We start from the raw sequence: 24,641 nt of genomic DNA on the forward strand, positions 1-24,641 counted from the left end.
TGAGTAGCAATTAAATACCCCAAAATATATAAAGCCTGCAGAGGGATCTAACCAAAATCCTGAGATGGCCCTGCAGGCACAGGAAGGGTGTACCTGTGGTAGGGACAGGGGAAGGAGAGGGTGGGATCGTCATCCACAAGGGAAATCAGAAAATATCTCAGACTAAATGTCAAGACGTAGCAATAATGCATGCCAGAAGGATCAGTTAGAAGGCTTACAGACTAGTTGCCTCTGGGGCTTGGAGAATGGGAGGGGGTGGATGAGGACTGGATACCACTGTTTTTTAAGACAAACCTTGCAGAACTATTTGACTCTAAACTATATGCATGTGTAACTCTGACAAATTAAAATTAAGTTCTATGAATGGTGAAATTATCTATTTCCCTAGTAAAAGGTATTCAGGGGAAAGTCATACTTGAAAATTCTTTATTATAGAGAAATTAACTTTTTTTTTTCTTTTATAAATAGCCAAGTTCAACAAGGGAACAGAAGAGTAAACCCACTCAGTATAGTGTTCAGAAACTTAGAGGGCTTGGGCTTTCCCCAGATCTGGTAAGATTTCCTGATTACCTGGTTTCCATGTGATCTTACATATCTAATTCAGATCTCTCCTCCATGACAGATAGGACCTTTGCTTTTGTGGCCTGCTTTTGATTTTAATTGATGGTGGAGAAAATAGTGTTCTGAACTGGGCTCTTACTTTACGGGATTTCCGTACCTGGCGTGTGTGAGGCCTTGGGCTCTCCATGCCTTACCTCTCCTCTCATTCCTTCATTTCTCCTTTTCCTTCCAACCTAAGAACAGCAATGAAGGAGGAAAACCCCAGTTAGCTTGTGTGGTTCTTTTTAATATCCTGCCATTCTCTTGGGGTTTGGGGCTTGGGGATTTAAGTTCTGAAAATAGGTGATATATTTTCATAGTTTCCTTGTGTTGTGCTCATTGTTAACATTTTAATCCATCCTAGTGTGATGTCTGTTTTAATTTCATTCAGGAATAAAACTCGACTTTGTCACCCCTTCTTTCTACCTAACCTGACTTGTTTTCTTTACCGCTAGGTTGTGTGCAGGTGCTCAGATCCTCTTGAGACATCAGTGAAAGACAAAATATCAATGTTCTGCCACGTTGAACCTGAACAAGTAAGTAGCAATTCAATCTCCATGTGAATCTTTTTTGCTTCTCGTTGTCCTAGAGTCTCCTAACCAATTTCACCAGGCTTGTAGTTTTGTAGTTTGAGACAGTAGACAGTTCCTAGGAGAACTGATACCCCTGGGCTCTATGACTCATTGTTTTCTTAGCTCTTGTGGTGCCCCAAACGTACCTTTACCTCTTCTGCCTCTTTTCTCTTTGCTCCTTGTACTTTATGCCTCCGCCATGCTGAATGTCTTTCAGGTCTCTTATCACCTGTCATGGATTTAGTTGTATCCTCCCAAAATATGTGTATCAATTTGGCTAGGCCATGATTCCCAGTATTGTGTAATTGTCTACTATTTTGTCATCTGATGTGATTTTCTTATGTGTTGTCAATCCTACCTCTATATTAATGAGGTGGGGTAAGTGGCAGTTATATTAATAAGGCAGGATTCAATCTACAAGATTGGATTTTGTTTTGAGCCAATCTCTTTTGAGATATAAAAGAGAGAAGTGAGCAGAGAGACAGGGGGACCTCATACACCAAGAAAGCAGCACCAGGAGCAGAGCATGTCCTTTGGTCCCAGGGTTCCTGCGCGGAGGAGCTCCTAGTCCAGGGGACGATTGATGAGAAGGACGTTCCTCCAGAGACGACAGACAGAGAAAGCTTTCCCCTGGAGCTGATGCCCTGAATTTGGACTTCTAGCCTACTAGAGTGTGAGAAAATAAATTTTCCTTTGTTAAAGCCATCCTCCTGAGGTATTTCTGTTACAGCAGAACTAGGTAACTAAGACAACACCCCACACTCTTTTTAGTGCTGGGTTTTTCCGCTTCCTGATTTCTGTGAGAAACCAGTGCTCTCTCTCCCTGTTGGTCTAGCAGTCTCTTCTTCATTGTCATCCTTCAGGACCTAGCTAGGACATGGCATTTTCAGAAAAGCTTTACTTGCCAAACCTCCTTGACCTCAAATCTCATGGTTAATCACTTCCTTCTCAAGGCTACCTGTGTGTTTTATACCTGCTGGTCGTGAGCTTACGGTACCAGTATGAGTAGAAGTTAAATTGATTTCAACCCATGGCGACTCATGTGTGTCAGAGTAGAACTGTGGTCCACAGGGTTTTCAATGGCTAATTTTTCAGAAGTAGATCACCAGCCCATTCTTCCAAGGTGCCTCTGTGTGGACTCGAACCACCAACCTTTTTGTTAATAGCCGAGCACTTAACTGTTTGCACCACTCAGGGAACAAGCTTATCATACGGCCCCTGAGTGTTTGTGTGTGTCTATATTTGCCTCCCCTAGTAGATTGTGAGCTTCATCAGGGCAAAGACACTGTCATCAGCCTTGTGTACCTGGTGCCAGTTGTCGAGGGCATTGTAGGCTGTCAGACATATTTTAGTCTTTCTGTTAGCCGTGCTCACAGAGGAAACCTGTGGTGGTGGTGGTGGTTGTTAGGTGCTGTCGAGTCGGTTCCGACTCATAGTGACCCTATGCACAACAGAATGAAACATTGCCTGGCCCTGCGCCATCCTTACAATTGTTGTTATGGTTGAGCTCATTGTTGCAGCCACTGTGTCAGTCCACCTCATTGAGGGTCTTCCTCTTTTCCGCTGACCCTGTACTCTGCCAAGCCTGATGTCCTTTTCCAGGGACTGATCCCTCCTAACAACATGTCCAAAGTATGTAAGACACAGTCTCGCCATCCTTGCTTCTAAGGAGCAAATCTGTACTTCTAATACAGATTTTTTCATTCTTTTGGCAGTCCATGGTATGTTCAATATTCTTTGCCAACACCACAATTCAAAGGCGTCAACTCTTCTTCTGTCTTCCTTATTCATTGTCCAGCTTTCACATGCATATGATGCAATTGAAAATACCATGGCTTGGGCCAGGCACACCTTAGTCTTCAGGGTGACATCTTTGCTCTTCAACACTTTGAAGAGGTCCTTTGCAGCAGATTTGCCCAATGCAATGCGTCTTTTGATTTCTTGACTGCTGCTTCCATGGCTGTTGATTGTGGATCCAAGTAAAACAGAATCCTTGACAACTTCAGTCTTTTCTCTGTTTATCATGATGTTGCTCATTGGTCCAGTTGTGAGGATTTTTGTTTTCTTTATGTTGAGGTGTAATCTGTACTGAAGGCTGTGGTCTTTGATCTTCATTAGTAAGTGCTTCAAGTCCTCTTCACTTTCAGCAAGCAAGGTTGTGTCATCTGCATAACGCAGCTTGTTAATGAGTCTTCCTCCCATCTTGATGCACCATTCTTCTTCATATAGTCCAGCTTCTCGTATTATTTGTTCAGCATACAGATTAAATAGGTATGGTGAAAGAATACAACCCTGACACACACCTTTCTTGACTTTAAACCAATCGGTATCCCCTTGTTCTGTCTGAACAACTGTCTCTTGATATATATAAAGGTTCCTCATGAGCACAATTAAGTGTTCTGGAATTCCCATTCTTCGCAGTGTTATCCATAGTTTGTTATGATCCACACAGTCAAATGCCTTTGCATAATGAATAAAACACAGGTAAACATCCTTCCGGTATCCTCTGCTTTCAGCCAGGATCCATCTGACATCAACAGTATCCCTGGTTCCACGTCCTCTTCTGAAACCAGCCTGAATTTCTGCAGGTCCCTGTCGATATACTGCTGCAGCCATTTGTGAATGATCTTCAGCAAAATTTTGCTTGCGTGTGATATTAACGATATTCTATAATTTCCACATTCGGTTGGATCACCTTTCTTGGGAATAGTCATAAATATGGATCTCTTCCAGTCAGTTGGCCCGGAAGCTGTCTTTGATATTTCTGGCATAGATGAGTGAGCTCCTCCAGCGCTGCCTCCATTTGATGAAACATCTCAATTGATATTCCATCAATTCCTGGAGCCTTGTTTTTCGCCCATGCCTTCAGAGCAGCTTGGACTTCTTCCTTCAGTACCATCAGTTCCCAATCATATGCCACCTCTTGAAATGGTTGAATGTCGACTAATTCTTTTTGGTATAATGTCTCTGTATATTCCTTCCATCTTTTGATGCTTTCTGCATCGTTTAATATTTTCCCCGTAGAATCCTTCAGTATTGCAACTCGAGGCTTGAATTTTTTCTTCAGTTCTTTCAGCTTGAGAAACACCGAGTGTGTTCTTCCCTTTTGGTTTTCCATCTCCAGCTCTTTGCACATGTCATTATAATACTTTACTTTGTCTTCTCGAGAAGCCCTTTGAAATCTTCTGTTCTTTTACTTCATCAGTTCCTCCTTTTGCTTTAGCTGCTCGACGTTCAAGACCAAGTTTCAGAGTCTCCTCTGCCATCCATCTTGGTCTTTTCTTTCTTTCCTGTCTTTTCAATGACCTCTTGCTTTTTTCAAGTATGATGTCCTTGATGTCATTCCACAACTTGTCTGGTCTTTGGTCACCATTGTTCAATGCATCAAATCTGTTCTTCAAATGGTCTCTAAATTCAGGTGGGATATACTCAAGGTCATATTTTGGCTATTGTGGACTTGCTCTGATTTTCTTCAGTTTCAGCTTCAACTTGCATATGAGCAATTGATGGTCTGTTCCACAGTCTGGCCTTGTTCTGACTGATGATATTGAGCTTTTCCATCATCTCTTTCCACAAATTTAGTTAGTTTGATTTCTGTTTGTTCCATCTGGTGGGTCCATATGTATAAACCTGTGGTAAGGAAATCCAAAATGTTCCAACCTGTGATATATCTAAGTAGGATGCATAGTATGGAAATTCTAGGGGGTGATAAGTTGAGATGGTGGCGCAGGTCAGGTTTAGCTGAAGCAGAGTGGAAGGAAAGTTATGGTCAAGGAATTTTGAGGCTAGGTTATTGGATATTTGAATTACACTGTTAAATTTCCTATGTGGTCATGTGTTTGTTAGTGCTGCTACAACAGAAACTCATGGATGGGTGGCTTTAATGAACAGAAATTTGTGTTCTCACAGGTTAGGAGGTTAGAGGTCTGAATTTAGGGTATCGGCTCTAGGTAAAGGCTCTGTCTGCTCTGAGGGGAAATCCTTGTCTCCTTCAGCCTTTCTTCCTCGGTTCCTTGGTGGTCTCCACGTGGCATCAGTCCTTCTCTATTAGCGCTTGCATGCTTCTGGGCCTGATCTGCTCTTTTGTACCTCAGAAAGGGATGGGCTTGAGATACACCCTGCACTGATGTGGCCTTGTTACCATAAAGAATGGGATTACATCCATGGCGTAAGAGTGAGGATTTCGCACATGTAATTTTGGGGGACACGGTTCGTTCTGTAACAGGTGGGTCTCAACTTGGCTGCACATCGGAATCACTCGGGGAGCTTTAACACATGCTGGTGTTACCTCCTCCCAGGATTCCGAGTGAAGTGGCCTGGAATGCAGGGTTGCCTTCCTCCCAGGATTCTGAGTGAAGTGGCCTGGGTCGTGGGTCTGCCTCCTCCCAGGATTCTGAGTGAAGTGGCCTGGGGTGCCAGGCTGCCTCCCCGCAGGGTTCTGAGTGAAGTGGCCTGGGGCGCGGGGCTGCCTCCCCGCAGGATTGTGAGTGAAGTGGCCTGGGGTGCAGGTGTTGCCTCCTCCCCAGGATCCTGAGTGAAGCGGCCTGGGGTGCGGGCCTGCCTCCTCCCAGGATTCTGAGTGAAGCGGCCTGGGGTGCAGGTATTGCCTCCTCCCCAGGATTCTGAGTGAAGCGGCCTGGCGTGCAGGGCTGCCTCCCCCCCAGGATCCTGAGAGAAGTGGCCTGGGGCACGGGGCTGCCTCCCCCCAAGGATCCTGAGTGAAGCTGCCTGGGGTGCAGGGCTGCCTCCTCCCAGGATTCCAAGTGAAGTGGCCTGGGGTGCGGGGCTGCCTCCCTCCCAGGATCCTGAGTGAAGTGGCCTGGCGTGCAGGGTGGGCTTTTGGGTTTTCATAGCTGCCCGAATGATTCTGATAAGCAGCCAAGCCTGAGAACCACTGGTCCTCTGTTAAGCCGTTCATGCATTCTTGGGCCACATCCTACTTGGGTATTTGTTTTTCTTAATCCACGTTCGTAAGAATGTAGCCATTAATTTTCTATTCTGGTCTTTTTGAGTTGGTTTTGGTTATTTATATTTCTCTAAAAATTGGTCTTTTTTCTGTTTTCAAATGGAGAACATATTTTGCGAAGGGTATGCAGCCAGTAGGAGGCTAAACTTTTTTTCTTTTTTTAAACAGGTCATCTGTGTCCAGGATGTCTCATCCATCTACCGAGTCCCCTTGTTATTAGAAGAACAAGGGGTTGTAGATTATTTTCTTCGAAGACTCAATCTCCCTATTGAGAGGCAGCCACAAAAAATGCTGAGGAAGTGGAAGGAGATGGCTGACAGGTATGCCATAGTGAGGTGCTGGGGGACGAGCCTCATTTCTCTTGTTTGTAAGGCCTCAGGGAATTCAGCTCTTGCTGCAGCACTTCAGCGGTTCTGCCGTCAATGAGTGTTGGAAAAGGTTTTAATGGGAAGAGATGTCAGGATTGTTAAGAGGGCCTCTTAGCTGTCAAGATGTTGCTTCCTGGATGAGGGAATCCTGGTAGAGCTGGGGCCGGGTCCCAGGTCTCAGACAGTAAGTCCAGATTACTTTTTTGACACTTGTCTCTCATCAGCTAGAAAATCAATTCAAACAGGCATCCTAGTGCAGTGGGCTGGCGCACAGTCCTGAAGCCCCAGACTAGGCTCTTCTTTCTGGGCTGACCATGGCTGGAGCACTCTGTGTTTGGGAACATGCTGCTCACCCACACCAGAGGGGATCAGCAAGGGCGCGCAGTCTTCTTTTACTAAAAAAACCAGTTACCGTGGAGTCACTTCCAAGTCATGACGGTTCCATGTGTGTCAGGGTAGAACTGTGCTCCATAGGATATTCAGTGACAGATTTTTAAATTTTTTTCAGAAGTAGATTGCCAGGCCTTTCTTCCGGGTGGATTCGAACTACATACCTTTCAGTTAGCAGTGAGCACGTTCACCATTTGCACCCCCCAGGGGCACCCTTCTTTTATTATTGCTGCCAAAACTCATTACCTCAAGGACTGTCCCCACTCCACTTCTTAAAGCTCTGCGATGTCTCACATTGCCTAATCATCCACATCCAGGATCTCTACGGGGTGTTTCAGAGCAGTGGGTGTGTCTGGTTTTAGCGTTTGGGAAGGGAGCACTCCTGTTGCTCTGACCTGTTCTCCTTCAGCCTTTATCCATTTATAGGTGTACCTTTATGTAGCTACAAAAATGGCACATAGTTTTGTGATCTTGAGAAAACATTACAAGCATTTTCCTCTGTTACTAATGATACTTTTTAATTTTTAATGAGTATAAAATGTTCTTTTATGTGGCTGCCCCATAGTTTATTTGAATTTTCCCTTTTTTAGGCACTTAGGTTGTTGACAGTTTTTCAGATTTTATTTTGTGTTAATTTTTTTTCATGTTGTGCCTTGTTCTGTAAAGAATTTGAGATGACTGTCAAGTTTTGGTGCTGGAAATATTTAATTATATAGTAGTTATTCCCATCCTCCTGTCCCCGACTGTTTCATACCAGTTGGATAGGTTCCAACACGTAAAACTCCTGAACTGAAAGACATAATGGTTCTTATGGCTCTTAATACATGTTACTCAGTTTCTTTCTAGAAGTAACTGTTTAGTGTAACAGTTTCTGTCTACACCTGTCAGCATTTAAGTACTATTACTTTTTAAGATTTTTGGTTGATATAAGGGTTATAAGATACATTTTCTCTTAATGTGGTTTTCTCTTGATTTACTAGCTGGGTAAACAATTTTCGTTACATTGGTATACTAATCACAGGAATCTTGTGAATTGTTTGTGTCTTAATTTTTTTCTCCCTTTGAGGTTTTAATTTTTTTAACCAATTCGTATGAGGTTTTGAAATAGTCACTTTATAACAGCTTCTGAAATCTACTTTCTGTAAATAGCCAGCCATGTTGATTTGAAAATTGTCTCATGTTTACAGGTCTGTGCATAGAACTCAGTTAATATCTCAGTTAATATCCTATTATGCTCTTCCCGACATGTCTTTCTTCTCTTTAAAAAGCAAGTCTGATCTCCTGAGATTATGTACAGTCTAAGTAAATGGGTGTTTGTTGACCTTTGTTTGGTAGATATGACTGCTTACTGGAGACCTGCTCTATTGCCCTCGTGGGCAAATACACCAAGCTCTTTGACTCGTACGCCTCTGTCACTAAAGCTCTGGAGCACTCTGCACTGGCCATTAACCACAAATTGGAACTCAAGGTAAGGAGGGATGGCGTGAGTATAGCCGATGGGTGAACAGGGAGGCAGACTCCATACTGGCAGAGATGGTGCGTGCATATCTGGTTCGTACTTTTGGAGCTCAGAATTTTTCTTTAGGGATTAAAAGATTTTTGGTTGGCTCCTGGCTTTGGGAGAGCAGTGAGGAATTTGAGCAAAAAATGAAAGGGAGGTGTGGTCAGAGTAGACACTGAGGGAGTGAATTCTTGGATCTGAATATCAGGGACCAAATAAAATTGTCCATGGAAATGGGCCAGAGGCACGTTGCACAGTTGAAGGCATTGCCTAGAAACCATTCATGATGCCTCGTGACTCTGAAGCCACGCCTTTGAGGCACTGACTCTTTGGGCTTTCTAACCTATGCTGGTACCATTTTCCTCATCTGTAAGGTGGGGATAATAATATCCATCTCATAAACTGGGGCCTGGAACATAGGCGGTAGTCGGTCAGTCGTAGTTCTTACGTTCTGTCTGTAAAGTGGTGACCAGCAGCTGAGTTGTGGAATTTGAGTGCAGTGGCCCTGCCGGCCTCTACACGAGGCAATAGAGGATCGAGGTTCAGAGCATGGACCCTGGAGCCAGGTGGCCCAAATTGTGGCTCTACCATTTATACGCTCCGTGACCCTGGGCAGGTTACTTCACCCTCTTAGTGCCTCAGTTTCCTCATCTTTAAAAAGTGATAGTTATAATACCTTCCTTTTGAGGATGACTGGGGTGTGTGTGTACGTTTGAGAAAACTCATAAAAGTGTCCACTTAAAATGCTTGCATTTTATTGTTCGTAAAATTATACTTCAGTAAAGTTTTAAAAAATGAAAAGAATCTGGATGGAAGATGAAGTGGAGAAAGTGCCCCTCAGATACAGAACACTTGAGAGCTTATTCCAGTGGCTTACCTGAGGCGGGACCCTAAGCAGACCCAAGTGCGTGCAGATGGAGAGCTGGACGTGGGAGTTGGATGATTTTGAAGGAAACCCTTGTATTTTGAAATATAAGAAAGTTTTTCAAATTTATCTTATAATTAGATTTAAACATATTGAAATTAATCTTTTAAAACTAAGAAAGATGGAGTAGTGATAATATTATCTTAAAAGTATGGAAGAATATGGCTGTGGAGTCATGAGCTAGCTTCTCCCTCCCCTGTCTGAACAACCCCCAGTACATAGATTCTACAGACCTGGAGCCGAGCACCTTACAAGAAGATCCTGTCCGGTACCATGAAGCGTGGCAGAAGCTCTGCAGTGCTCAGTAAGTCGTATTCTCTACCTCTGGCTTCCTGGGTTTTATTTTATGCTTTTGTGTCCTAGTAGTGAGTCATCTACTTGTTTAAATATTTTTAATTACTGAAAAGACTATATACTATATGATTTTAGCCTTAGAAAAAAAATACAACTTACCAATATAGTTGAGCCTAAGGAAAACTTGTCCTCATTGTATCGGTCTACTTCTTTACATCTGTCCATTAATGAGGCTTATTTAAAGATTTGTGCCCATCAGTAGACTCTCAAAAATATTTTGTTTTTGGCAGCTATCATTTATAATCGGAGAAAGTTAGGAATACTTTCTATTTTACTGAACACTTGAGTGTTACAGAGCCACTGCAGCTATTACTGAGACTTTTGGTCAGTTTGGCACACAGAGCTGACCTGGAAAGGCCCTTCCTACTCCAGCAGATGTAGAAATGGTGCATCATAAAGGGGGAGCACTCTAAGTCAAGAGATAAAATAAATGATATTAAAAGAAATTAAAAATTATGAAAGAGTCAGTGCCTGGGGTAAATATTAATTGTATAGTTACTGTATTGTTTTTATTGTGTATGTTATTTTTTTCACTTGTAAGCATTTTCTAATGTTATTAAGAAGAGTCCGTGATTTTGTTTGTTTTTTAAGTTAATGGTGTTTGCATGCAGCTCATTGGCAGTCTGTAAATAACAGAGTCCCAGCCACAAAATGCATGGAGTACGTTCATGGCATCAGTGTCTCAGTAATGGCTGGGTAGGTGTGTACTGCAGGCTGGACTGGTGGAAGGGGAGTTGCCATGTGGTTTGTTCTGTTGTGCAGTGGAGTGCTGGTTCCAGGCGGGTTTGGCGTTCGAGGAACGGAGGGAAAAATCCAAGCAATCTGCTGGGCTCGAAAACAGAAAAAGCCTTTTTTGGGTAAGGAGCTCCCTAGTGCACTCTCCAGCCTGAGCAGGAAAGAGCAAGAGAAGGTACCATGTGGGCGCCCATACATAACACTGGAAGGCCATTGAAACAAACTATAGGTGCTTTCTTTCTAGACAGAAGCTCAAGTAGAAGCCTTGTTGGTTCTGTTGGGGAGAAATTCAAACTCACCTTCAAAATGTACAAGCTTGGGAGCTACATGTAGAGGTCATGGAATTTTGGGTGGGATGAAATATCAATTAGGAAGTCCTATCCACTTAAGGACTGTTTGAGCATTCATGTAATATCGAGTATTAAAACCGTGTCACTTGTCATGCCAGCTGATTGTAATTGGGCAACGTGATTTAGGATGCTTCCTGGTGCTGTAAATTTAGCACTTTTCACCTTGATCAGTTGTAAGTGGGACTTAATGAGAGGTTTCCTTAACTTGAATTTTTAAGTTCTGAAAAGGATATTGTTTATCTGTAAAATGAAGAAACTTTTCAAATTTCGAGGCCCCATGTACCCTTAGACCCAGCGTTTGGAATCTGGTACAGAGAAAGCATACCAGCAGGGGGTGCTCGTTTATAGCAGGAAATGATGAGAGTTTGATCGAGACTGTAGTTCTGTGAACAATCGGGGGACAAAGTCCACAGCAGGCTGGTTAGAAACCTGGGAGCTACCTTTTCAATGGAGCTTCATTTGTTTTTTCTCTGTACTGGGAAGGTGTGTGCTTAGGAATGCAGCTGGCTGTGGTGGAATTCTCAAGAAATGTGCTGGGATGGCAAGGTAAGCGTCCATTTGAAAACGTGCGCCTAGTATTAGACCACTTTAAGTTCCCGCTCACATTTTCCCTGGAAGGGCAGGAAGCCTGTTGCACATTGGGTAGTGGGAGCAGAGGGGGACAGGCCTGGTTTCTCAGTGCCTTATAGGGTGCAGACACGGGGGCGCTGCTGTGTTCATGGAGGCAAAACTTGGCTCCTCAAGGCCGATAGCACAGGATGGAGGGAGCACCGCTGAGCATGCAGCCCAGCTTTCTGCCCCTGAAGCATGGTGGTTACCATGGCTACCATCACGGGGCTGTGCCTCGTGAGAAAACGGGCCTAAGTGAGGCTTAGTTACTGTGAACTCTGGCTCTGGAGCCGTCAGACCTGGCCTCAAATTTTGACTTAAAGTGATAATTAATTGGGTGATGTTAGACAAATTACTTAGCTTTTCTGGGCCTTTTTAAAATTTTTTTCTTAATATTTTCATTGTGTTTTTGGTGAAAGTTTGCATACCAAGTTAGGTTCCCATTTGACAATTTCCACACAAATTGTTCAGTGACATTAGTTATATTTTCCACAATGTGTCAACATTCTCTTTGTGTTTTGGTTGTCCCATTTCCAGTACTCTGGTTTCCCTCCTTCTGTCGTCTGGGGGCCTTTGTTTTGTTTGTTTCTTTCTGTAAAATGGCACCTACTTCACATAGTTGTTACAGCTAAGTGAAATAATTCATGTAAATAGTCCTCAGCAGTGCCTGGCCTATAGGAAATGCTCAGTAATACCAGCTCCCTGCCTAGCTAGCTGTGCAGTACTGCATAACAGACCACCCCCAGCATAGTGGCTTCATGCAGCAATGATTTAGTATTTGTCAGTGTTCTCTGGGCTGACTGGACTGGGGGGACGCTTTCTCTGCTCTACGTGGTGTACCTGCGACCACTCCCGTTCTGCATTCAGGCAGGGACCTCGAGATAGTCTTCATGTGTGGTGGCTCATCATTCGCTAGTTCAGCATGGTGGCTGGCGTCCAAAATGACAAGCCCAACGTGCCAGCAAGTCACACGGCTAAGCCCAGAGTCGGTGTGGTTCATGGGGCCTCTGATGTCATAGTTGGCCACAGCCACTTTATTCTCCTTAGCCCGACTGACAAAAACTAGATTTTCAGAGAGACCTTATAAGTTCTAAGTAAAATAAAGCAACTTGACGGAATATACTGGCTCTACAGAGTACAGGTGGTTCTCTGTGGCCAGCTTGCTGTTGGGCTGGGTTCCTCAGTTTTGTAGGCAGCACGGCTTTTGGTTTCTGACTTCTTAGCTCCTGGCAGGTACTGTCTTATCACCCAGCACCACAGAGCTGGCCTTCTTGGCACCTTGGACCTCTCCCAGCTGTGATCCCCCTGTCTCCTACTCAGGTTGCCAGACCTGGGCATGAGCTTACGCTTCAGTTGAGACCTGGCCCCAGATCAGGCCCAGGAGGGGAACAATACCTACCACTCACACAGAAAGAACCAGATATGCAGTACCAGGAAATTGTTCTTTTTATTTTAGTCTTTAGTGATTTTGCTCATGGTTAGGTGGTAAATTCAGTAAAGGATGGAAAGGCTATTTGGATTTTGAAATTAGTTAAATTTCTGATTTCTCAATTGAGCAAGGCAAGTGAGTAAGAGCAACATATTAGATGTGGAAAATGCAAGACATGGAGACGAAATAGCACTTGTCCATCTTAGAGAAACAAAAAGTGAAGAAATTAAGACAATCATATAAGAACTGTCATAAAGATGCATTATCTAAATAAAGATTATTGGGTTATGCCATTGGGTTTGGTGTCCCCATTTTGTACTGTTTGACTTCCCAGAGAGTTACAGGTTGAATAGAAAAATTGACTGGAGTTGGTGTGTTGAGTATTTCAAGTCTTAAAAATGCTGTTCCTGGGTTTTGTTCTAATCAGTGAATGACTCTATACTGAGGAGGGAAGTTGGCGATTTAGAGCTTAGGAATGAAACAATTAAATAATCAGTTTTGTTTGTAACAATTTTCCTAACACAGGTACTTTGATTTTTCAGATGCCAATTCTACAGAGTTTGACTCTAAGACAACGCACCCCGTGGTGAGTCAAGCGTTTGAATCTCAGACGACTTAAAAGGTGTGGAAGGGCGTTTTATGAAAGTTATGGATGGTCAGAGACAGGAAGTGAGACCACTTTGGTCCATCCCAGAAAACCCTGAGGTTTGTTGTTATAGGTTTAGTGGACAGGAGAAACTTTTATTTTTCATGATGTAATTCTTCAGTACTCTTCCCAATTTGTGACAGAAAAATTTTAAGACAGGTACTACCATAGGCAGCTACAGGGGATTCCTGATTAAAATAATTAAGACTTGTTTGTTTTCTGAACGCCTCCAGGTCATAGACATGCCCGAGCACAATCCTGGGCAGATGGGCGGAACCATGAGGCTGGGCAAGAGGAGAACCCTGTTCCAGACCAAGAACTCGGTCATAAGTAAGGGCTGCCTCGTGCCAGCCTGGGCCTTCGGCTTAGCACAACTGGGACTTGTGTCTTGGGTGATGCCATGGCTCTGAAGGACCAGGCTGGCTGTTTTGGTTTTGTTCTTGCTTTTGAAGTTCTTTTTATTCCCCTATTCTTGCTCTTTTAGAATGCACTGTGATAGCCAAAGAAGCAATGTGGTTCTGGGAAAGATCACTGACTATACAGACTGGGACCTGGGGCACCTTGGTTTTGGACGACTCACTACAATGAGGCAGTTAGGTTAAGTCCATTGTAATCTGTCACTTCCTTATACTGTTAGATTGAATTATATGGAATTGCCGATATTTGACCATGATTGTTCCACAAAAATGGCAATTTCATACGGTTCAGTCAAAATGTTGTTAGGTGCCGTCGAGTCAGTTGTGACTTGTAGCAACCCTGTGTACAACAGAACAAAACACTGCCCAGTCCTGTACCATCATCACTCTAAATAGACTTTATTATAACAAGGTACTAATAGGTGCTAAAGATTTAGGCAAAATTGGAGGAGGAAAATATTTAAGAAAAATACTCTTAATCGGGTTTTTTTTCTTGTCCGCTGGGAAAATTCCACCTTTAATCTGTTACCAATAGCACCCCTGTGTCTGACCGGGGGTTTCATAATAGCATAGTTTGAGAACCACTTGAGTAGATGATCTTCAAGTCCTGAAATTTTCAACTCCAATATGCAGTGGTTTAGGGATCTCACCAGGTGGCCACGAATAGTCAGTAAAGCAGCCCATTTGCAAATACAGAGCTTGCTCACCCACAGTCACCAGTCAGCCTGGGTGCTGTGAGGCACTGTGGCTTGAACCGCATGGTGCTCACCCTGAGTGTCTTCTGTGTAGCTCTTAAAATGTCTTCCTTCCCCTGGTTACTCTCAGAGCTTCGGCCTTTTGGTACATCCTGATTTGTTTTCCATGGCAGGTTGCAGTAGAATAGTGCTGTGTACTTCAGTGATCGTGTGTTTGAGGGTGGTGGGAAAAGTCTGCGTCTGTTACGATTTTCCTTAGAGGGCTCAGAAGGAGTCAGCAGCCCAAGAATTAGTCTAAACCGTGCTGTTAAAAGCTGGCGAACGTGGGTGGTAGGAGAATTGCAGAACTACCTTCACAAGTCTGGCGGTATAGATGATGAAACGGAAACTGGGAGCAGGGTGTGGTCGTGAACACGTTATGTGGTGAAATGAGAGTTCCTTACATCAGTTGCTTGTTTGCCAGGAAAACTCTATGGAGATCCGGAATTCGTGGAGGAGAGGCACCGCCACAGATTTGAGGTGATGATTTGAGCCTGTGACCTTTAAAATGTTCTCCTTTCTGTTACTCTGGAATCATTGGTGAGAGACCAGCAAAATTATCTTTCACACTTCAACAGGTGAATCCAGTCTTGAAAAAGTGTTTGGAAGAGCAAGGCTTGAAGTTTGTTGGCCAAGATGTAGAAGGAGAGAGAATGGAAATTGTGGAGTTGGAAGGTGATTACTTGGGCAGTTGAATTTCGAGGAAAATTTAGTTTCTTGGCATATGGAAAATAGAAGAATGTAAGGTCTTGCCCATGACCTCACAGAATTAGGAAGCAGCACTGCCTTGTAAGGAGAAGGGCCTTGGTGGACAGTGTATCTGGGGCCCTGGGAGGTTCATCCTTTTACCATGGTTTTCCTCGGGCAGCTGTTCAACCTCTCAGTCTCAGTTCCTTGTTCTCAAATGAGATTTGGACTTGGTATTGAAGCACCTTCAGATCTCACAGAACTGTATGACCCAGTCCTTTGGAAGTCATAGTGGGGGATACCCTTCAGCTGGAGGAAAGGGTGTAAATCTCCTGTATTTTGGGGTTACCTCTTGCCTACATCCAAATTAAGAAGTTATTTTTTAATAATTTAGGGTTGATGGAAATAGGAAAATTTAACAAGCATTTTTTTTTTTTAATGCTGTTTACCTTCTATGCATAGTATACATAATGGAGCTGTTTCTTGTGAATTTCTGTTTCAGATCATCCTTTTTTTGTTGGGGTTCAGTACCACCCTGAGTTCCTGTCCAGACCTATCAAGCCTTCCCCACCCTACTTGGGCCTTCTCCTGGCCTCTGCAGGGAGACTCCCACATTACCTCCAGAAAGGCTGCCGGCTCTCACCCAGGTGGGTTCGCTGATCACTCGTTCAGCAATTCCTCACCTTCTCCAGTCCTTTAAAGACCAGAAACCAAACCGTTGCCATTGAGTTGATTTGGACGCATAGCAGCTCTGCAGGACATAGTATAACTGCCCCGTAGTGTTTCCAAGGCTGTAAACCTTTTCGGAAGCAGACTGCTTCATCTTTCCCCCACAGAGCTGGTGGGTTCAACCATCACCCTTTCTGTTAGCAGCCAAGTGCTTGACCACTCCACCACCAGGGCTCCATTTAGTCCTTTAGGTGGTCACTAATCCATTGTGACAAGGCATCCCATGGTCATTATCAAGAAAAGCCACGGAAACCAGGGTGTCTTTCCTGCCGAGGGTCCTTGCGCAGCATGCCGTGTGCTCCTCCTCACATTTGCACATTCCCTTTCCTAGGGTTTGCTCAGGCTGCTGCTGTGCCGCCTCTGCCGCCCCGGCTTAGTGGCCAGGTCCCCCTCCTGCAGCATCTGGGTTCCGACGATGCTGAACTGATCACATTTGGCAGTAGGACCCTGTGGTCAATGTTAGGGGGCGGATCACACCCCATTGCTACCTTTCTCAGACACCAGTTAGTTTCTCTGAGTTGATGGCCAGGGCATCATGACTGAAGTTTAAATTGATGGTGTGTCTTCAGTAATTAGAAGGAAATCCCTCTCCAGCCTCATGCTAAATGTGTAATGCAGTAAGGAGTCTTTCTAATCCTGCTGTGTACAGACAAGGGCCCTAAGTAATGGTGGTTACAAAAGCAGGGAAGTAAAGTGAGCCTTGGGTGGGAGATGATGACTTAACCATCTGAATTCTACAGGGACACCTACAGTGACAGAAGTGGAAGCAGCTCCCCTGACTCTGAAATCACTGAATTGAAATTCCCATCAATAAATCATGACTGAATCTGGCAATGTAAGTGATATTTATTATTATTGTTTTTAAATGCTGATAACATAGTAGGATTACAAGGAAATTTAGTGCTGAAAATTTTTATCCGCCAGAGAATGAAAGTGGCAAAGTCACAGTGGGCGTCAGATAAGCGACAGGCACCCCTTGCAACGTGACTCACTTCCTCCAAGTCACAGTGCACCTACCTGCCCTGCTTCAGGGGCCTTCAGAGCAGGAGGACACCAGGCACTGGGGAGTTTGTTTTCTCAACTGATTTGTACTGTTGTCCCATTTCCTGATGGCTACACACAGGTGCCAGTCTGATCAGTTCTTGGGGAACTGGATTCTTAGACCTTCTTTATTTTACTTGGCCATAAACTTGGGAGATCTTGAAGGAGGTGACAGGGGTGACATGGCATTTGTCATTTTTGCCAAGCCTCACGTTTAAAGCCTCAGGGAGTGCTTTAAACCTGATATTGCTTACAAAGTTTTATGTCAGTTGCTGCTTATTCTGTAAATCCATCAAAATCCATACAATTATTGAACAGACTTTGAATGTCTTTATAGTGACAGGGTTTGTAGATTTGTAAAGTACAGTGACAATATGGGTAGTGCCATGGGTTGTATAAAGTCCTGTTAAGATGAACCGATAGGATGGTGTCAGTACAACAACACGTTCTGCTGGTGACGGTAGCTATCAGAAGGGGTTTGGTATGTCTGTCAGGAATCTCTGGGCTCTAAAAGGAGAACCAGGTTTATGGGTGTGTTTCCACAATGTGAGGGGTCCAACCACATGGGTTAAACGAGTTCCAGCCCCAAGGCTCAGGCAGGTAAACCCATTATCATGAGTTGATCCCAACTCATACCCACCTTGTAGGGCAGAGAACTACCCTACAGTGTTTCCAAGGCCATAATCTTTATGGAAGGAAAGCACTGCACCACCAGGGCTCTTTTTGGGTAGATAGGCCTCCCTGAATCCTGCACACCTTTCACCACCTACCTGCAGACCCCTTACTGTGCTGGTCTGAATGCATGATCCCATCGGCATGCTTTCCTCTGCCTTGGTTGATGAGCCACTTGGCTTTAACCTTAAGTGTGAGAGTAGGTATGAAAAGCAAGGTCAGATTACCCAATAAGCAAGGTTTACACAGGCTGACTTGTTCTTACTTACTAATCTGTAGTGAACAATTTCACATGGTTTCACCCCATCAAAGATGTGAAGCTATTCATTACAGATAAGTAAGTACAAGTAAGCCTGTGCTTACCTTGCTTACTGGGTAATCTGTCCCTGTTAGGGATTATAAATTTGGAAAAGGCCTTTGATTCTGTAGGAAGGTGCCGTGGGGTTTGGAGAGAGACAAATGCCAGTCATACCTAGAAGCAGAATCTGTGATATGTTGAAAAACTATAAAACTATTCACTACAGATTACTAGGTAAGCACAAGTAAGCCCATGCTTACCTTGCTTATTGGGTAATCCACCCCTGGGTGTAGGCTATTTGATGGTCTAAGCCACTTATATAAAGAGAAAGGAAACTTTAACAGTAAAGAAGGCAGGTACTTCATCAAGTATATGGAATTTCTGACTGCCTCGTTCAGAATTTCCGGTTGGCGGCAGTGTTAAGAGGCTGGGTGCTATGGAAATAGAATGCTTGTAGCAGGGGTGGCGGTAGGAGTTGACGGAAGATCTTGAAAATGGATGCTTCTGTAGGAATTACAGCTTTAGCTGCTGCTTATTCACACTAGGCTCCTACTACTATTCTTCATTGGAAAGCAGGCGTATGGTTTACTAGGCAGCTGACTGTAACGCCTAACGTTTCTACCTTAACAGACCTCATGTAATTGCTAAAATGTTTTGCTTTTTTTAAAACAGGGATGACTCCTCAAGAGAACCTTCGAACTTTGATAGAGTTTACAGATTTGATTTTACACTGAGCTTTTGACACTTCCTTTAAATTATGTTTTTATTAAAATTATTTTATTATGGGGGAGTAGGTATTTGGAAAACTTTGTTACTTTGTTACTGGGGGAGTAGGTATTTGGAAAACTTTGAACCCTGTCTTAGGCTGGGTTCTCTAGAGAAGCAAAACCAGTAAAGCGTGTAATTATATATATATAGAGATTTGTATCAAGGAAATGGTTCATTAAGTTGTAGAGACTGGAACATCCTACGTCTGTGGGTCAGGCTGGAGGCTTCTCCTGATTCACGTAGCTGCAGGGACTGGTGAACCCAAGATCAGCAGGTCAGAGAGCAGGCTCTTGCTCATAGGCTGCGAAGATCGACGAATCCCAAGATCAGCTGGCAAGAAGAGCGAGAGTTCTGACAGCCAGCTGCAGGATCCAGAGCAAGCAAAAGCCATGAGCCTTGCCAGAATGTCCCCATATTCGATGCAGGCCACACGCCCAAGGAAACTCCCTTTCAACTGATGGGCTGCTCACAGCAGATCCCGTCATGGGGGTGATCCCAACATCATATGACTGCCAAACCACTGAGAATCATGGCCTAGCCAAATTGACACACAGTCTTAACCATCACAATGTCCATCATGTGTATTGACTTCTGTGCAATGTACTGCTGTTGTCACTGCTGTGTGGTTCTTGCGTTTCTGAGAAGAGCAGCAGCAGGTCTGGAAGGGAGCTGATGATGGACGGAGCTGGTAGAGTGGCCCTCGATTGCCATGTTTCTCCAGTCATCTTGTGTCATTGTGGATTCGAGTGCATTATCTGTTGCTTTTCTCTTGGCTGCCTGGGCCATTATAAAAAGTGTGCCACGTGGACTTACAAGCACGGAAAGATACGCTGAGCTAATTCTTAGAACACTTTGGTGCTGGTAACTTGAGGGCATTGCTTGCCACCAAGAACACTGAAACCAAAGTCAAAATCTCAGCACTGCCCTCAGTTATGGGGACTTTCATTGCCACCTGTAGCTGATACTTGTCCAAAGGGACAGTCAACTTTGATGACGTATGAAACGACGAATCTATTCCTCTCTGAAGTGTGACTTTAAACCCTCCATGCCTCTGGCCACACCTCCTCTTCCTGAAGCTGGGAAACACTCCTTGCATCAAGGAGTTGCTTTGAAAAAGAACAAAGAACTTTGGAAAACTGCCTCTGAAACCCTCATAGAGAGACAGCTTTACCTCGAGGGAACTTCTTTCTTCCAGATGAGTGTTGCTGCAGTTAGCATGCAATAAGAAATCCTATTTTCTTAATGTGATGTAACAGTAGCCACAGCTGTATGCCTTCGGTGTTCTGGCTGGACCTAACGTATGCTAATTTAAGGAATAAATAATGCAGAAAGAGAGGCATGGCTTGCTTTTCACTCTCCTTCTGTCCTTGGCCGGATGGAACCTTCTGAGTGTGATGCAGGACATGCCTGCGTGCAGTCTCCTGAGCTCTCATGGAGGCACCACTCCAGGTGAGCAGCCTTCAGTTGGAGGAGTCTTTCTTTCTAATAGGAACCAGAATTTTTCAAAAAGGCTTCAAATAGAGGTTCTCAGCATAGAATGATAGAGATGAAAGTCATGGGTGTTGGATATGCTGCCTGACCTTGAAAAAGGGAAAAAATGGACATTTAGTATTCATTACTGAGGCCCTTCCCTTGGCCCAGCACTGGACTTGGGTGCATCACCTGCAGAGCCAGGGAGCAGTGGACTGAAGATGGTGTCCCAACAGCAGGACTGCTTTAAGCACCAGCTCTTCTTCTACCCTGGCTTTCCAAGTATAGGCCTAGCACCTCGAGGTCACTGTCCTGGATGATGTTTTCCCTCCAAAGTGACGTTGTTGTTGTTGTTAGGTACCATCAAGTCAGTTCTGACTCAATAGGGACCCTACGAACAACACAATGAAACACCAGACAAAACAGCACCTGGTCCATCGCCATCCTCACAGTTGTTACGCTTTTGCCCATTGTTGCAACCGCAGTGTCGGTACATCTCACTGAAGGTCTTCTCTTTTGCTGACCCTCTACTTTACCAAGCATGATACCCTTTCTCTAGGGACTAGTACCTCCTGATAACATGTCCAAAGTATGTGACAGGAAGTCTCGCCATCCTTTATTCTAGTGAGTATTCTGGCTGTACTTCTTCCAAGACAGACTTGTTCGTTCTTCTGGAAGTCCAGGGTATATTCAGTATCCTTCACTAACACCATAATTCAGATGTGTTAGTTCTTCTTTGGTCTTCCTTATTCATTGTCCAACTTTAACATGCATATGAGGCGATTGAAAACACCACGACTTGGGTCAGGCGCATCTTATAGGTGAAGAAACTGAAGCAAAGTGGTGTAGCAGTGTGCCCCAAGGCACCCAGTCTTTAAGGCAGAGCTTGACTGTATCCTGACCACTCTGTGTGATCAGGGCCAGGGCTGGTGCTGTCCCCTGCACACAGGTGCACCTAACAGACTGGTCAAGCATCCTAGAAAGAACATTCTCACCCCAGGTACATGTGATTTATTAAGGGCCATAGACGTCACAAGTTCCAGCAAGCTGGTGTCTTAGGCTGGGTTCTCTAGAGAAGCAAAACCAGTAAAGCATGTAAATATATATAGAGAGATTTATATCAAGGAAATGGCTCACGTAGTTTTAGAGGCTGGAATGCCCCAAGTCCGTGGGTCAGGATAGAGGCTTCTCCTGATTCATGTAGCCACAGGGGCTGGTGACCGAAGATCAGCAGGCTGGGGAGCAGGGCTCTTGCTCGCAGGCTGTGAAGATCGATAATTCCAAAGATAGGCAGGCAGGATTGCAGGTGAGTTGCTAGCTCAAGTCCCAAGAACTGGAGGTCAGAAGAACAGGAGTCATCTGTAGGACCTAGAACCAGCAAAAGCCCCCAGGCATTGTCAGAACGTCCACCTACGCTTGATGCAGGCCATGTGCCCAAGGAAACTCCCTTTCAACCGATTGGCTACTCACAGCAGATCCCATCATCAGGGTGATCCCATATCAGATTTCAACAGGGAAGTGAGCACATCACACAACTGCCAAAACACTGAGAATCATGGCCCAGCCAAGTTGACACACAATCTTAACCATACAGCCAGGAATGAGGGTTGCAGGGTCATCTGTTTGGCCTGTAACCAGTTATTGAATGTGCCTTACTTTCTGTGGAAGATGCCAGATTCCATTCTAGCCCCGTTTAGTCATCTGGAGTCCTAGATCCCAGCCCAGTCAAAACCAGCATTTTAGGGAGAGGGACAGTCCCTTACAGCTCAACCCTGGGTAGTTCTGGCCAACTTCTTTCTAAAAGTAAGGGTTCCGTGGGGATTGAGCTGAGAGCAATTTCTTAGCCACCCATACTGGGGTCTGCTCAGGGTTGAAGCCCCACAGGGCTAGTTGAAGTGCCACGTGCAGGGCTGCTGGAGGAGAGGAAGCAGAGCACTCCCGGCCATCTCTAAGCAGCACAGCACCACCTCCCTGGTCAGCCCAGATGGAGTCTGTTGGCAGAATTCGGGCACAGGTAGGAAGTACTGCACCTCTCCTGTGTGGTGCACTGGCCCCTCCTGCCCTGGCTTCAGGTGCCTCACAAGACATAGCAGGTACAGGAGGCTAGCCAGCTGTTTCAGCTCCTGCTGGAGCTGCTCGCTCTCCAGTGTCAACACCTTTACCTTCTCTTCCACCTTGCCCAGTTCTGCCATCCATTTCTGAGGGGACATCAGAGAAGCAGAAGATGTCCAAGCTGAGCCCTCAGGCCTGTCTGCCTCCCAACCCCACCTCCCAGATCCTGATGAGCCTTGCTCACAGCCACTGGGCAACATGTTGGCACTGTTAGGTGGGGGAAGCCAGGTCCCCTGGCCATGCCACCACCTCTGACCAAGTTGGCTCTGGAGTCTTGAGGGAGGCTGCCTGATGTGAAGGCCCTACCAGTATCCCAGACCTTGGGGTAGACCCAGGAATGGATTCTCCAATAGTGCTTACCTTGCTTATCAGATCATCCATAGTGAGCAATTTCACATTTTTTCAACACATCAGTGATATTCCTTCTAGGTATAGCTGGCATCTGTTTCTCTCCCAACGCCACAGAACCTTCCTACAGAATCAAAGCCTCTTTACAAATTTATAATCCCTGACAGGTGGATGACTCAGTAAGGTAAGCACGGGCTTTCCTGTGCCTCCGTCGTGATTTGTAGTGAATAATTTCACAGATGTGGTCAAACCCATGTAAAATTGTTCACACAGATTAGGAAGTAAGAACAAGTAAGTCCATGCTTACTTGCTTATTGAGTAATCTGCCCCTGAGTGGACCCATCTTCTGCAGCCTCACCAAGAACCATGGGTAGGGACAGGTTGGCCACCCTGTGGCCAAGTCCTTTCCTCACTCCCTGTCAGCCCCTTGGCCCTCTCTGCTTTGCCACCACTTGATTGCTTCTTGAAAAGGCCTTTCCGTGTGACCTGCCACCCCTCTTACAGGCCTCCCCTAAGAAGCAGCACCCAGTCCTCCAGGGTTTCTCGTAACTTCAAGATAGTCCAACCTCCCGCTTCCCAGCCACTCAACAATTGAATGCCTTAACCCCTAGACCAAGGAGGTGGGGTATTCCAGGCATGGAAGGTGGGATGTAGATTTTAGAAAGTAGCCAGGGGCCTTCACCCCCAGGCACAGGCCAGTGGACTACAGGATGTAGTGGATTATTCAGTCCGCCCCCTCTGGTGTACTTGGTGGGTGATGGTGGAGGACCAAGGGAAACAGTGGCTTGCTCAGGACTGCACAGCAAGCAGCCTAAGGGGCCTTTGGTTAGCATGGCTCCTATCTGCCCTCCGCAGCTGCCCTCCTTAACTGCTTGCATCACTCCTGGGTGGCGCTGCGGGATAGTGGGCCCCGGATGCTTCTGCCTGCGTTGAAGCAGCAACACCTCCCCCTCTGGGTCTTCTAGAGCTGCGGCTCGCTCTGGGCCTTGGGTGCATGCACGTGCAGGTGGATCACCTTGATAAGGGCAGCAGCAGCAGTTGGGGGTTCTGCACCTGACAGTTTGCAGCCCCAGATTCCACCTACATGGCGACCACGTTGCTCACAGTTCCTTAGGGAGCCTGGTGGGGTGGGGGCAGGGTTCCTTCAGCCTGTTCTCCAGCCTTCCTTCCAGCAACTCCCCTTTACCACCCTCCTGGGCCAGTGTTGCTCAGCTCCAGGTTTAGCAGAGTAGATGGCCCTCATCATTTGTTAAGTGATGACAGCTGACAAAACAGACCGAGAAACCTTGCTGTCATACAGGCTTACCTTGAGGGGTCCGCTGATCACTGGGTTGAAAGTGAGGGTGTAGGTGTCGGGGAAGGCCTGGGGCTTGAAGCCCTGCAGGATGGAGTCCACCAGCAGGTCCTGGTCGTGGGGGCTGCAGCGGATGCCCTGCACCAAGCCGCTGTCCTCGATGCCCATGAAAAGGTTGCTGTCCCCGCTGTTGGGGGCACACGCACAGCACTGCATGTGATGCTTGGGCGCTAGGCTCAGGTCCTGGCTGCTGCTGTGCTTGAACTCCACGTTGTGTCTCTCGCTGCCCAGGAAGGCGCCCTGGAAAAGCTGCACTTGGCCTAGCATCTCCTAGCGCACGATGACGCTGTCGGCGCGCCCACTGCTGGGCGGGAGGTGATGGTTTCCCCCTCTTTTTTTTTTTCCACCCCGCCAGAGGCTCAGGACGGGCTGGGTGGGGTCTCTGCAGGTGGAACCAAGGACCTCCCACTGCAGTCAGATCTAGCACAGGGCCTGGGACCCAGGCTCAGGCTGCAGTCTTCCTTCTGCGGAAAAAAGGGAGGGGAAGATCGAGAGTGGATGTGAGGGGCAAGGCAAGAGTCGGAGCCCTTGCCTGGGTGATGTGAAGGCCTGACTACTAGGGTACCC

The 24,641-nt window shown here is 45.6% G+C and overlaps 2 protein-coding genes across 5 annotated transcripts in view; one reads left to right on the forward strand and one right to left on the reverse strand.

Moving 5' to 3' along the window:
• Positions 1–23,709, forward strand: part of LOC100676789 (CTP synthase 1-like) — a 43,918-nt gene extending 20,209 nt beyond the window's left edge. The window contains exons 6-19 of one of the 4 annotated variants that reach the window (XM_064274595.1): positions 469–552; positions 1,056–1,136; positions 6,307–6,458; positions 8,232–8,364; positions 9,538–9,626; positions 10,439–10,533; positions 11,245–11,307; positions 13,342–13,385; positions 13,679–13,775; positions 15,020–15,075; positions 15,174–15,270; positions 15,785–15,929; positions 16,752–16,846; positions 18,695–23,701. In XM_064274595.1, coding sequence (XP_064130665.1) covers positions 469–552; positions 1,056–1,136; positions 6,307–6,458; positions 8,232–8,364; positions 9,538–9,626; positions 10,439–10,533; positions 11,245–11,307; positions 13,342–13,385; positions 13,679–13,775; positions 15,020–15,075; positions 15,174–15,270; positions 15,785–15,929; positions 16,752–16,836 — 1,221 coding nt within the window. In that variant the 3' untranslated portion in view covers positions 16,837–16,846; positions 18,695–23,701. Of the gene's footprint in view, positions 1–468; positions 553–1,055; positions 1,137–6,306; positions 6,459–8,231; positions 8,365–9,537; positions 9,627–10,438; positions 10,534–11,244; positions 11,308–13,341; positions 13,386–13,678; positions 13,776–13,929; positions 14,038–15,019; positions 15,076–15,173; positions 15,271–15,784; positions 15,930–16,751; positions 16,847–18,694 lie in introns of those variants that run through there. The other 3 variants (XM_064274597.1, XM_064274596.1, XR_010318996.1) reach the window with 3 other exon arrangements.
• LOC135228448 (schlafen-like protein 1) lies at positions 22,147–24,410 on the reverse strand. Its single transcript, XM_064274244.1, has 2 exons — positions 24,027–24,410; positions 22,147–22,458 (listed from the first exon to the last, which is right to left on the reverse strand). The coding sequence occupies exons 1-2, from the start codon at positions 24,339–24,341 to the stop codon at positions 22,147–22,149; spliced, it is 627 nt and encodes a 208-aa protein (XP_064130314.1). The 5' UTR covers positions 24,342–24,410.
• Between the last annotated feature and the right edge of the window lie 231 nt (positions 24,411–24,641).

The sequence above is a fragment of the Loxodonta africana genome, chromosome 22, assembly GCF_030014295.1.
Source record: "Loxodonta africana isolate mLoxAfr1 chromosome 22, mLoxAfr1.hap2, whole genome shotgun sequence".
In the NCBI taxonomy this organism is placed as follows: Eukaryota; Metazoa; Chordata; class Mammalia; order Proboscidea; family Elephantidae; genus Loxodonta; species Loxodonta africana.